Raw genomic sequence first — 12,182 nt, 5'->3', positions numbered from 1 at the left:
GGAGGGACAGCAGACAGAGGGCGATGGCGGGGGGGGACAGCGCAGGAAGGGGAAGAAGGGCTGGGGCTGAGGAAGAAAGGGAAGGGGCCCAGAGGGGCCAGCCCTTACTGTGGGTCTTTACCTGGTGGACACTCCCCTCCTCTCCCTGCTCCTGGGCCCCTGGCCCCCTGACCCCTGCTCACCAGAGAAGAGGAAAGTCGTGTGTTCTTTCCCAGAGAAGTGTGAGTGACAGCCTCCCCAAACTCCGAGGGGAGAGGGTTTTTTTTTTTTTGAAAACGGGGCTTTCCCCCAGCACAGCCTTGACCGGCCACCTTGGGTAGCCCCTCCTCATTTAAACTCGAGGAGACTTACGGTCCCAGAGAGCAAGGCCCTTGCCCAAATTCCCCACCAAGTGAGGGATGAATGGGGGTGCTGAGGGCTGCTCGGGGGTGACCCGGGCTCTCCCCGGGCTCTCCGGGTTCCCTGCCTGCGGGCAGGTGGGCGGGCGCCTGGCTGCAGTGCCAGTCACGGACACCAGGGGGCAGCAGGCGTCCAGCTTTAGGCCTCAGGGCCTGAGGCTGGATGCCCTCGGGGCTCAGGGGCGGTCACCTCGGAGGGAGGCTTCAGGAGCCCCTCAGACCCTGCCAGGGCCATCGAGGGAGGGAGGGGACAGGCACCTCTTCCGCTGAGCCCCTACTCTGTGTGGCCTGCAGGGCATCGGGAGGACAGGCCAGGACTCTGCTTCTACCTCCTGGCCTCCGTCCCCACCAACCACGGTGCACCTTTGAAACCCTGCTGGGGGAAGGGCAATGGGAACCCAAGGGGAATGAACGAAGTGGGGAAGGCTCTCCTTCCCTGGCCGTGGTGGCCAACTTGCTCTGGGGCCTGCCCGGGGCTGTGGCGGGAGCAAGGAGCTCCCATACTGCCCGGTCCAGCACAGGCCCAGGGAGACCCCGCCCCGGGGCCTGGTGGGCATGTGGGCTCCCAGCTCCTGTTCCTCATAACTGCAGGGCCAGGGCTCTGAACCCACGAGGGGTGGGGGTACAGATGGAGGCCTTCTCGTCTCCTCTCTGGCTCTCCAGCTTCTCTGAACGCCGTGTGGGTGTGTTGGAAGCAGGGTGGGAGCTGGGATCCCCTGTGTCCCCTGTGAACAGGAGAGGCTGACTCACAGGGGTCCCCCTAGCTCAAGGAGACCGGGCAGGAAGTCAGGGGCACGGTGGAATGAGACCCAGGAAGGGGCATCCACTCACCCACATTCATTTCCCCAGCTCTTTCCTTGGCAGGGTGAGCCTCTGAGCTGCGGGGACCTGCCCAGTGTGTGTTCTGTGGTGCAGAGGAGGGAAGCCCGGTGGGGCTCTGAGCTGGCCAAAGTGTCCTAAGAGCCTCCTGCATACCTGCCCCCTCCCCGGAGAGCCCAGGAGGGTCTGTCTGCAGCTTAGGATAACCAGTGGTCACGGGCCTCCTGGGATGGTCAGTGCTGAAACCAGAACAGTCCTGGACAAGCTGGGAGGAGGTGGTCCTCCTGCTGGAGACTCAGAGGGGAAGGGGCCCCCCCGCCTGTTCTGGGGGACTGGGCAGCGGAGCCCTCACGTCCGGGGCTGTTCCCTGCTCCCTCTGCGCCTCCCCCAGGGCCTGCCCGGCCCCTCCTGCTAATTCCCGGGGAGTGAGGACCCCCGGCCCGCCCGGACCAGAGCACAAGGCAGCCCCTGTAATCCGAGCTTTGGATTCCCGTCGTGAGGCCTGTGGACGCGTCACCGGAGGGAGGCCGGCACCTGCGGAGGACGTGCCTGGCAGCCGCCCCGAGAACAGCCCGTCCTGGGGGGGCTGGGGGCGGGGCGAGAGGAGCGCGGGAAGTCAGTGCGGGGAGGAAGGTTCTCGCTGCTGCTGCCGCTGTTGCTGCTGCTGCTGCTGCTGCTGCTGCTGCTGCTGCGCCGGCGCTGGGCCCTGGGCCAAGTGTGCTAGGAAACCCCCCCTCCCCGCCAGCCCCAGCTCCAAGCTGGGCTGGCTGCTTGTCGCTGGAGGCTGGCTAGTTAATCTCTAACTCTCCACACTCCTCGGGGCCTCCAGGCCTCATCTTACGGAGGAGAAGGTGACGCTCCGAGGGGCAGCAGCCTCCCCGAGGGGTCTGGCTGGACCTGTCCAGGGCCACTGCTGGGTGCTGCGGCTTGGGCCCCCCCCGGGCTGGCCCTGCCCACGGCCAGGGGGTGCGATATGCGGTGGACAGGCCAAGAGCTACATAGGATGGGGCAGCCTGGGCTGGGCAACAGCTCCCCGATGGGAGGCATCTGAGGGGTCTGCCTCCCAGGCCAGGGCCACAGCCCCCACGGATGCCCAGCTCCGGCTCGCTCCCCCCTTGGGGGACTCTTGCTTTCTTTCCTCTCCAGCTTTCATGCTCAGAGAGGGGCTCAGGGCCAGGGAAAGGCACCGGATCTGCTGCCACTCAGCGCTGAGTGGTTGCTCGACCTCTCTGAGCCTCTGGTTCCTCCCTTGCTAAAGAGGCATCAGAACACCTCCCTGTATGGGTTCTTGGAAGGATTAAGTGAGGCAAGGAGCTGAGCCCGGGTGCAGGGGGGGCTCAGGGTAGCTGGTGCTGTCAGCATGGGTAACCTCCCTCTGCACTCCTGGGGGTGGAGGGACACCACCTGGCAAACAGTCCCAGAGGGCTGCAGGCAGACACCCCTCGGAGGGTCCCGGGGAGCACGCGGGGGGCGGGCCCCAGTACGAAGACTGCCCTTCTGGGCTTCCAGAAGCAGCTCCATGTGGCTCCCCAGGAGGAGGGAGCTCTGGGGATACCCGGTGGGGAAGTCAGCCACCAGGCAGTGGCACGTGGCCGAGGACGTTTTCCGGCCCACCCAGCTCTGCCACTCGCTAGGGCAAGAGTGTCCCCCCCCCCCACCTCCCTGTGCCTCAGTTTCCTGGAGTGCAGAAGGGGCCCACTCCCTCAGCACTGGGGGTGGGGGCAGTCTGTGAGGAGCAGCGGCCCCGCCAGGGCTTGGGTTAGGGGGTTAGCTGCCTTAACCACTGGAGCTGCACCAACTTCTTCAATCTGCCCAGGCCTGTCTCCTCATCCAGAAAACGACACCCCAAGCAGACCCGTGCCACACGGGGGAGTTGGGTGGCTGCCGTAACAGACGACTCCTGAGGGCTGGTGGCTTCAAATGCAATAAACGTTTCTTTCTCACTCCCCTCTGTCAGGAGGGTGTGCAGAGGGAGCTGGTGGGGCTGCTGGCTCAGCTCCCTGTGGTCATTCACAGCTTCTGCTGTCCCCAGGAGTCCCTCCCTGGACCCCTGCCCACCCCTCCATCTAGCTGGCAGGGCAGGGATGAGAGGGAGAAGGATAGCTTGGCTGGTTTGCTGGGCCCCAGCCTGGAAAGGGTGCAGCGTGCTTTTGCTTGTGTCCGTGGCCCCCCAGCAGCGGAGGGGCTGGGAATGTGGTCTTGTTCTGTTCGTTCAGAGGAAGAGGAAATGGTTTGGGGAACACAGTGCCTTTACTGGGTTGCTCCTCTGCTGGACGGGGGTAGGAAGGGCAGAGATGCACACTGGAGAAGCCAGCAGGGGGCCCAGTGTTTCTGACCCCCTCACCCTGCATGCGGGCTCCCCCACTCCCACGCAGGCAGGATGTGGGGTGCCGGGGCATCCCGGGAGCCTGTCCTGGCTGGTCCCCAGGGGCCAGCACCCCATCTCAGGTTCTACCGTTTGCAGCAACACAGAGTACAAACATCATGCCTTTTGTTTCCTTTTTTCCTTCGGATATATTTTTAATTACACAAGTAGAGCTTGGTTACTGTACTCAGACAGATGTTCACTTGCTTCGGGGGCCCCTGGGGTGGAGCCCTGGGCCTTCTCTCAGACTCCCGGCCCCCAGCTCCTCGGCTGTCCTCCTCCAGACCCATTCCCGGCTCGGGACCAGCCACTCAGTAAGCCGGTGGGTACCATCCGTAACCAGATTCAGGGGCGCAAACTCAGAATAGGTCACCTCCTGGCCCTAACGAGGCCAAGAGGGGAGGTGTGCCCATGGCCTTTGGAGAAATCAGAGCAGAAAGCCTAGAGGGAAAGCAAAGAGAGAGCCAGGCATCAAGAGGATGATGGCGAGTCAGTGCTCCCTCCCCACTGTGCTCCCTCCTTTCTCTGCACAACAGGTGAGGCCCAGCAAGGGGATTCAGGAGAGCCATCCTTGGTCCCAGCTCATGGCAGCCACTATTGCCGCACTGTGTGACACGAGGTGTGTGGGTCTGCCACTCCCAGGCCTTGGAGGCAGAACTCAATGCCACACGCTGTTAGTTTTGTCACTGTGGGGGTGGGAAGGGGTGCTGGGACCCTCCTGTCTAAACTTGGCCAGCACCCACGGAGGTGTCACGGCAGGCACCAAAGGCAGTGGCAATGGCCCTCTAAGCCCACCTGCGTCCTGGACAGTGCTTGGGGAGGGCGGGGTCAGCTCCTGCTCATTTACTAAGCTCCCTTAGGGAGCTGAGGGCAGACAGGTGTTCATAGCACCAGTCCCTGCTCGGGAGGAGAGCTCCGGCTCCCCTGAGTGTCTGGAGCGGGGGCTGGGAGTGGGGTGGCTTCCTTCTTCTAGGAAGGGGGCCGGCCTGGAGGCTGAATCTGGGCTGCGGGTGGGCTGCTTCCCCAGCCTGCCCTCCCGGGCAGCTGGAGCCAGGGTATCCAGACCTCTCGCGAAATCCTGGGGGCCACTTGGTTCCACATTTTGTGGTTACCACTGGGCTAGGGCACTGGGGAGGCTGGCATAGCCAGGCCCTGCCTCCTTCCAGCCCCAGGCCGGGTGACAGCAGCCTGGTGTAAGGAGTCCACAGAGCTTGGGGGACCTTCATCAGCTCCTCTTTAAGCTCCTGAAGATACAAAATTGTAGCATCTACCCCTGTGGCAACTTTGGAATCCAGTGCACAGAACAGAATAAAAACCAACCGTGAGCCATTGCCTGTGGTCCTGTCATCAAGAGCCCAGCACCCTGCCCTGTCCCCCTGCCCTGCCATGCCAGTGCCCACTCCTGTTTGTCTCATCCCCTCACTTCAACCTTCGGCACACCCACACCCAGGATACCTCCTCCAGGACACATTTGCACACTTTCACAGCATCCCATCCCTAAGAAGTCCTGGAACCCACCTGACCCCGTGGGGGAGGCAGTCTGGTTGGGGTCGGGCAGACTTATTTCTCTTACTCGGCTCATGGGCTCATCAGGGGCAGAGGCTAACAGCTCAGGACTCTGCTGGACTGTCCAGCAGGTGCCTGACCCTGCCCACCCCCCAGGCCTCCAGGGCTGCTCTTAGCTTGTGGGGGGGGCAGGGGGGGGTGAGGAGTTGGAGGCATTTCCTAGGCTCCCTGCCCCACAAAAGGCTGGGCCAAAGGGAAAGCTGCAGAGAGTTACCATCTCCCATGACCTGGCCCAGTGGGGATGAGAGCCACCGAGGAGGACCTGGGGCTGTAGCAAGGCCCCGCGTGTTGGGGGAAGGGGTCTGGGTCCTGGCCAGTCCTTCCCCTCCCCCTTCCCCTGGCAGCCGGAGTAGGGCCCCGTGGCTCACATGCCCCATCATTCTCTCCCAACGATATTGATTAGTCACAGTGAGGGGGTGCTAGCCTTCCAGGATGGTGAGACAGGTACAGCTCCTACAGCAGCAGCTAGAGCAGGGCTGCCCACCGCTCACCCCTACCTCCCACCTGGGCGTCCCCAGAGGACCAGGATACCCAGTCAAGGCCCTAGGCTAGGCAGAGCCAGGCCCACCGTGGCTGGAGAAGCCTCTAGTGCCCTGTCCAGTACCCCATCCAGAACAACGGCCTCCGGCTGGTGTGAGTAGTCCGACCTCTGGCATTGTGTGGCCGAAGCCTGGAGTGGCCAAGCGGAGGCGGGAGAGGTGTCTCGCACCCGGTCCCTGAGGTGGTGGACATAGCCCGGGGTGGGTGCCCGTCCACCGGGCAGGGCTGGGCAGGCCCCAAGACCCTAGGACTCCAGGGACTGAGGGCCCGCACTCCAAGGTGTCTGAGACTTGGCCCTTTGGGGGAGAGAGCGGTTCGAGGGCCTTAGGGCCAGCAGGTGTGTTAGGGCTCCAGGTGCGCGGGACCCCGCCGGCGACTCCAGCCCCGGGCGCCGCAGGCAGGCCGCGCGGGGGCAGCCGAAGACCCCATCTCGCTCCCGCTGGGGACGAGATGCCCGCGGCGGGTTCAAGGCCCGTCAGCTGGCGCTGGAGGCCCAATGGTGAGCGCGGGCGGCGGGGCCGGCGCCCCCGGGGGGCGAGTCGGAGCTGGCCGGACGCCGGGCCCCGCCGCGCCGAGGAGGGCGCGCCGGCCGAGGGGGCGCCCGCTCCGCCGCCGCCGCCGCCGCCTCGCAGCCCCCGCCAGCAGACAAAGGAGCCGGAGGGGGGCGGGAAGGGGGGGGATGGGGCGAGGGGGCGGGGCGCCGCGGTGTCACGTTACCGCCCGCAGCGCCCTTTAACTCGGGCCCCGCCCCGCTCACTGCCCCGCGCCCCGCCAATCGGCCCGCGCGCCCCGCCCCGCCCCCGGAGGGTGTGTGCGCGCTGCCAATGGGCGGCGCGCGGGGGCCGGGCCGCCAGCGGGGCGGGGGCACAGCGGCCCCGGCCAATCGCCGCGGTGTTGTTGAAACTGAAAATACTACATATGCTAATTCGGCGGGGCCCCGCGCGGGGGGGCGGGGTGGGACCCTCGCGTATAAAGGGGCGCGCGAGGGCTGGGCGTTCCACAGGCCAAGTGCTCTGCGCTCGGTAGGTGCCGCCGGGCCCCAGCGAGCCGAGCGGGCGAGGACAGGCACCGAGGGGGCGCGGCCGCCGGCCGGACGACACCGCGAGCGACACGCAGGAGCAGCCCGGGCCCGACAGCCAGGTAGCGCCGCGCCGCCCTCCCGCCGCGCCCCTTTGCCAATGCGGACTCCGACTGCGCGGGGTCCCCCCTGCGCCCGGCCTCCGCCCTCCTCTCCTCTCCTCCTCCTCCTCCTCCTCCTCCTCTCCTCTCCTCTCCTCTCCCGCGGCCCGGGCCCGCGCCGCCCCGGGCCAGGTTCGACGTGTGTCTCCGCAGCGCAGTGGCGATGGAGCGCCTTGTCGCCCGCCGCACCTTTCCCCTGTTCGCGCGCACCAGCGCCTGCCGCAGCCTCTTCGGGCCGGTGGACCACGAGGAGCTGAGCCGCGAGCTGCAGATCCGCCTGGCCGAGCTGAGCGCCGAGGACCAGCGCCGCTGGGATTACAACTTCCAGCAGGACGTGCCGCTGCGGGGCCCCGGGCGCCTGCAGTGGACCGAGGTGGACAGCGACTCCGTGCCCGCCTTCTACCGCGAGACGGTGCAGGTGGGGCGCTGCCGCCTGCTCCTGGCGCCCCGGCCCCGCCCGGAGGGCGCAGGCGATAGCCCGCCCCCCGCGCCGCCCGCCGAGGAGCCCCTCGACGGCCTCGGGGAGGCGCCGGCGCCGCCGTCGGGCGGCCCGGCGGTGGCCCCCGCCCCGGCCCCTGCCGCGCCGCCGCCGGAGAGCGACGAGCAGGAGGCGGTGCCGCCGCCGCCGCCGCGCAGCCAGGAGCCGCTGGCCGAGCCGCTGCACTCAGGGATTGCGGGGCGCCCCGCGCCGGGCACCGCCGCCGCCACCGGGGCCGCCGCCCCCGCCGCCAACGCCGCGGCCGCCGCCCCCGCCCCCGCCGCCAACGCCGCGGCCGCCGCCACCACCGCCGCCGCGGGAGGCGCCGCGATCAAGAAGCTGCCGGGGCCTCTCATCTCCGGTGAGTCCCGCGCGGCCCCGCCCCGGCCCGGCCCGGCCCTGCTTTGTCCGGCCGGCCGGGCTCCCCGGCCTCGGGGGCCTCCCTCGGTCCCCGCCTCCTCCCGTGGCGTTAAAGGGCCAGCGGCGCGCAGGGCGCGGCCGCGCCCGCACCCGCACCCGCACCCGCACCCCGGCCCGCCCCGCGGCTGCGCTGCGGCGGGGCGCGGCGGGGCGCGGCGGGGCGCGGCGCGGCGGGCGCGGCGGGCGCGGGCGGGCGGGCCGGGGAGCGCGGGCTCGGGGCCCCCGGGCGCGCGACCCGCGCTCGGGCCGAGGGAACCGCGCCCCGGGCGCGGCGGGCGCGGCGGGCGCGGCGCCGAGGGGGTTAAGCGCGGCGGCAGCCCCGGGGGGCTTGGCCGCGGGACAAGGAGAAGTGCTTACACAGCACATTGCGCGGGCGACGTAAACAAAGCTGACCCGCCGCGGACCTCGGCGCGGGCGGGCGGGACGGCGCCCCCACCCCGGCCCCCGCTCCCGGCGCCCCCGCCCTGAGCCGCCGCGCGCGCTGTCGCCCGCAGATTTCTTCGCCAAGCGCAAGAGACCCGCGCCCGAGGCCAAGGCGTCCAACGAGGTGCCCGCGGGATGCGCCGCGCCTGGCGCCGCCCCGGCCGTGGGCTCGGCGGAGCAGACCCCGCGCAAGCGGCTGCGATGAGGTGGGTAGGGCCGCGCGCGCGGCCGGGCGGGGAGGGCTGCCCCGCGGGGCCCGGGCCGGGGTCCGCCGTGCTCACCGCGCCTCTCTCCCGCAGCCTCGCGCGCAAAGAGCCCTGAGGGAGCCCGCTGGGCAGCGGACAGGACAGGAGCGCGGGGCCTCGGCTGGGACCGTCCATGTAGCAGCAACCGGCGGCAGCTGCCACCGAGCAGCGTTCGGTTTCGTGTTTAAAATTTAAAAAAAAAAAAAACTGTGCAATGTATTAATAACGTCTTTTATATCTAAATGTATTCTGCACGAGGAGTACACTGGTCCCAAGGTGTAAAGCTTTAAGAGTCATTTATATAAAATGTTTAATCTCTGCTGAAACTCAGTGCAAAAAAAAAAAAAAATGAAAAAAGAAAAAAAAAGGAAAAAAGAAAAAAAAACATGTATATTTGTACAAAAAGTTTTTAAAGTTATACTAACTTATATTTTCTATTTATGTCGAGGCGTGGGCCGCTCTGCCACGCGATAGCTCGGTTATTGGTTATGCCAAAGGCACGTCACCGCATCTGGTTATCGACAAATGTAAATTTATTTTTATAGCGGACTCTGGGGGGAGGGGGTCGCTCACAAGCTGTAGCTGCCGTACAAGCCCATCTAGCTAGTTCTCTTCGCGCTTTCGCTGTCTCTTTTTATTATTATGATTATTTTAAACTTGAAGACAAATCTGTTAAAAATGGTTCCTGAGCCGTCTGCACCACTGCCCCGGCCCCTCGTCCGCCGGGTTCTAAATAAAGAGGCCGAAAAACGCTGCAAGTCAGCTCCGTGTGTGCTTGAACTGCCTCCAGCTCCCTTCTCTGGCTCCCCCAGAAGTTAGGGAGATAGGACAGCGGACACAGGGGGTAGCCCAAACACTTGCTAGGCCATCGGCCCCAAAGCCACAGGGACTTTCTCCCGATAGGGCAGGCCTCCCACCACCTGCTGCAGGCCCCTAACTTAGGGATGAGCGGCCCCGCCCTCGCTCTGCCAGCCCTCCCCCGCCCCCTCCGCCCCCTCTCGTGCGGGGGGCGGGGCGCTGTGCGTCGAGACTTGGGGGTCCGCTCACGGCTTCCCCCGGCTGCAGGGAAGCTACCCACACTCCAGCCGCCCCGGGCTGAGCCCGCATGGGGCTCAGGTGGGCACTTGCGGGGTGGGGGTGAGGTCTGATGGGCCAACGCCCATCCCCCTTGCTGACTACTGCGGCGCCGGCGCCTGGGGACCAGAGCTTTCAATTCTTCGGGCCCCAAGGGCTCCAAGGTCCCCAGCTTCGTGGGCTTGGGTCCACCAGGGTGGGACCAGAAGACACCCCCCCCCCCTTCAGGGGTTCCTGGCCTGTTCGCGCCCACGGTGGGGGGAGGGGCAGCCCAAAGGCCTGCGAGGGGGGAAGGGGGGGAAGGGAGGCGCCAGGGGCCAGGTGGGGAGGGGTGGGCTCCTGTCGCATCCGCCGCCGCCGCCCCCGTGGAGGAACTCGAGGTCGCATCCACCCGCGTGCACCCACCGGCCTTTGGCTTTCAAAGTACTCCCTTTCAGTCGAAAAGAGGAGGCTTATTTTATTTTATTTTTTTATAGCTGACCTATAAACCTCTGAAAATTATGGCTTACAATGGAAAGGATGACGTGAAGTAGCACAAACTGACGGGCTAGCCGGATTCGTGCGGCTGCCTTGGGCCAGGAGAAGCGGGGAAGTGGTGGTGCATTTAAGTTAACCGTTTAGGGGCTGTAGACACCCCTGCTCACATCTCCCACGGCTCAGGGACCCCGGCTGGGCTCAGCCCCGGATTCTGAAGACGCATCCACACTTGGAACGCACTCAGCTTCCAAGTGCCTAGAAGGGCCTGGAGGAGGGAGATGGGGTCTCACAGGTCACTGAGAAATGCCCCCGCAGTCAGAGAGGGGGGCCCTGCCCCCTCCAGCGTGATTACAACCTGGGCATTAGGGCTGCATAGACCTGACAGCAGGCTTCAAGCCTCTCCTGTGGAGAGGGCGCCTTCCCCACCCCACACCCGTGTGACCACAGCCTGGTGGGAAGGGAGGATCATGCAGCTGAGGTGTGAGTGGGGGGGCCCGCCACGCCCAGCACCTGGCAAAGTCTCCCTGAATTACAAGCCATTACCCATGATGGAATCTGGCAGGGGAGGGACACCTCATGGGCCCCCCAGCGCCACGGCCCCTGAGGCCTCTGCCCTGCTCTGCACACAGCCCTGGCATGTGACCCAGGGGTGCAGCCTACACGTCCCTTCCAGGTGTCACCCAAGGGTGGTTTTCTCCAAAGCAGGGCAAGGGCTGCCTGCAGATGGGACGGTGGCATCATTTCTAGAGATGGTCTGTCGTGGTAGCAGATAACCCAGAGGTTGCCCTCCACAGGGAAGAGCACTGAATGTGGAGTCACTGGTGGGACCCTGGGTGCATGTGGCCCAAGGCAAGTCCTTCTTTCCCTGGGCCTCAGATTCTTACCTTCGGTGCCCTATGATTCTCGTACGAGGATGCTATGGACACAGTGACATCTGATGGCCCCAAACTCTCTTATCTGGGCTCCTGATAAGAAAGCATGAGCGTACGCCCCACTGTCAGAACGAGCCCTCTCCTCTCTGGACCCCCAGGCCGTGCCTGAGCCTGGAGCGCCAGGGAGCAGGCTGGTAGCCGGCATGCCCCTGGGCATCCATGCTGCTGATGATAACCACAATGCTAGCACTACAGCCACAGCCAGCACAACCAGTATTGGGGCCCTAATGGCAAGTGCTGAGCACAGTTCAGCCCTGTCATGGTCCCTATTTGTCTGAGGATGAAATTGAGGCATGGAGCAAGCTGCTGGAGGGTGGTCACTGACTTGGTGGGGCTGAGGGACTGGGGACCGGCTGCATTGCACCAGCCTGTGCCCGGGAAGGCAGGTGGGGAGGGGAGCCAGGCACCCGGGGCTGCAGGAGGGAGGTGTGAGCTCACACACACATGAAGCGTGGAGCGCTGTGCCTGGTGCACACGGTAGGCATGCAGTACCCATCAGGGGCTCAGATGATGTAGGCTCCCCCAAACACTAACTGAACAAATGCTAGGCTCTTGCCACACGGCAGCTTCTTGCAGACCAGGCTAGGAAGACAGGATGTAGAGCCTTTAATCTGGAAGCCAGGCAGGTAGAGGCTGGGAACGGGCCAACCCGGGCAGCGGTGGGCTGGGGGGAGGGGGGAGGGCGCGTGCAGGAGGAGAGGGCCCTGCCTGCACAGGTGGAACAGAGTCTGGAGGCCAAGGGGGCACAAAGGTTGTGAGGGAGGCAAGGTGAGTGTATCTGAGGCGGGAGGGCGGGAGGTGGGAGAGTCTGCATGAGGTGGGAGAGTGGGGCGAGGGGGTTGTCTGGGGGTCTCTTTTGGCACCGGGGCCCTCGGCTGGCCTGGCCTGCCACTGGGCGTTGGGCTCGCCCATGCTTGAGACATTATTTCATCTAAGAGTGTCTTTTGGGGCGTTCCTGCCGGGCTTCCCCACTCCCTCTCCTTTTCCTTTGGTTTTCTGGACCTTCCTGGGGCTACGGGCTGGGGTCAAAGGTTGGATTTTATCTGTAGGCAGTGGGGGCCCCTCAGGTGACAGCAGTTGTGGCAATTTTTGAAAGTGTGCTGAGGCTGCTGGGTGGGGGGAGGCAGGTATTGGTGAGGGGCTCCCAAGGCCACCCGGGCCCAGGTACTAGTTTGGCAAATATTCCAAGTGCCTTCAGCGGGCTACATGCTTCTCGGGGCACCAGAGCCATGGCAGAGAATGAAAGAGAGGGGCACAGTCGGTCTC

The 12,182-nt window shown here is 65.5% G+C and overlaps 1 protein-coding gene across 2 annotated transcripts; it reads left to right on the top strand.

Moving 5' to 3' along the window:
* The first annotated feature begins 6,550 nt into the window (after positions 1-6,550).
* On the top strand, positions 6,551-9,191 carry CDKN1C (cyclin dependent kinase inhibitor 1C). Of its 2 annotated transcripts, none has more exons than XM_041773394.1 (4): positions 6,551-6,828; positions 7,026-7,706; positions 8,260-8,394; positions 8,488-9,191. In XM_041773394.1, exons 2-3 carry the CDS (start codon positions 7,031-7,033, stop codon positions 8,391-8,393), a joined length of 810 nt encoding a protein of 269 aa, XP_041629328.1. In that variant the 5' UTR covers positions 6,551-6,828; positions 7,026-7,030; the 3' UTR covers position 8,394; positions 8,488-9,191. The 2 variants fall into 2 exon arrangements, with proteins under 2 accessions (XP_041629328.1, XP_041629329.1); XM_041773395.1 differs by having other exon boundaries at positions 6,694-6,828; positions 7,021-7,706.
* Positions 9,192-12,182: the final 2,991 nt, after the last annotated feature.

This window comes from Vulpes lagopus, chromosome 11, assembly GCF_018345385.1.
Source record: "Vulpes lagopus strain Blue_001 chromosome 11, ASM1834538v1, whole genome shotgun sequence".
NCBI classification, from domain to species: domain Eukaryota; kingdom Metazoa; phylum Chordata; class Mammalia; order Carnivora; family Canidae; genus Vulpes; species Vulpes lagopus.
Note: the sequence above shows the minus strand (reverse complement) of the source record. Positions and strands in the feature narration are given on the sequence as shown.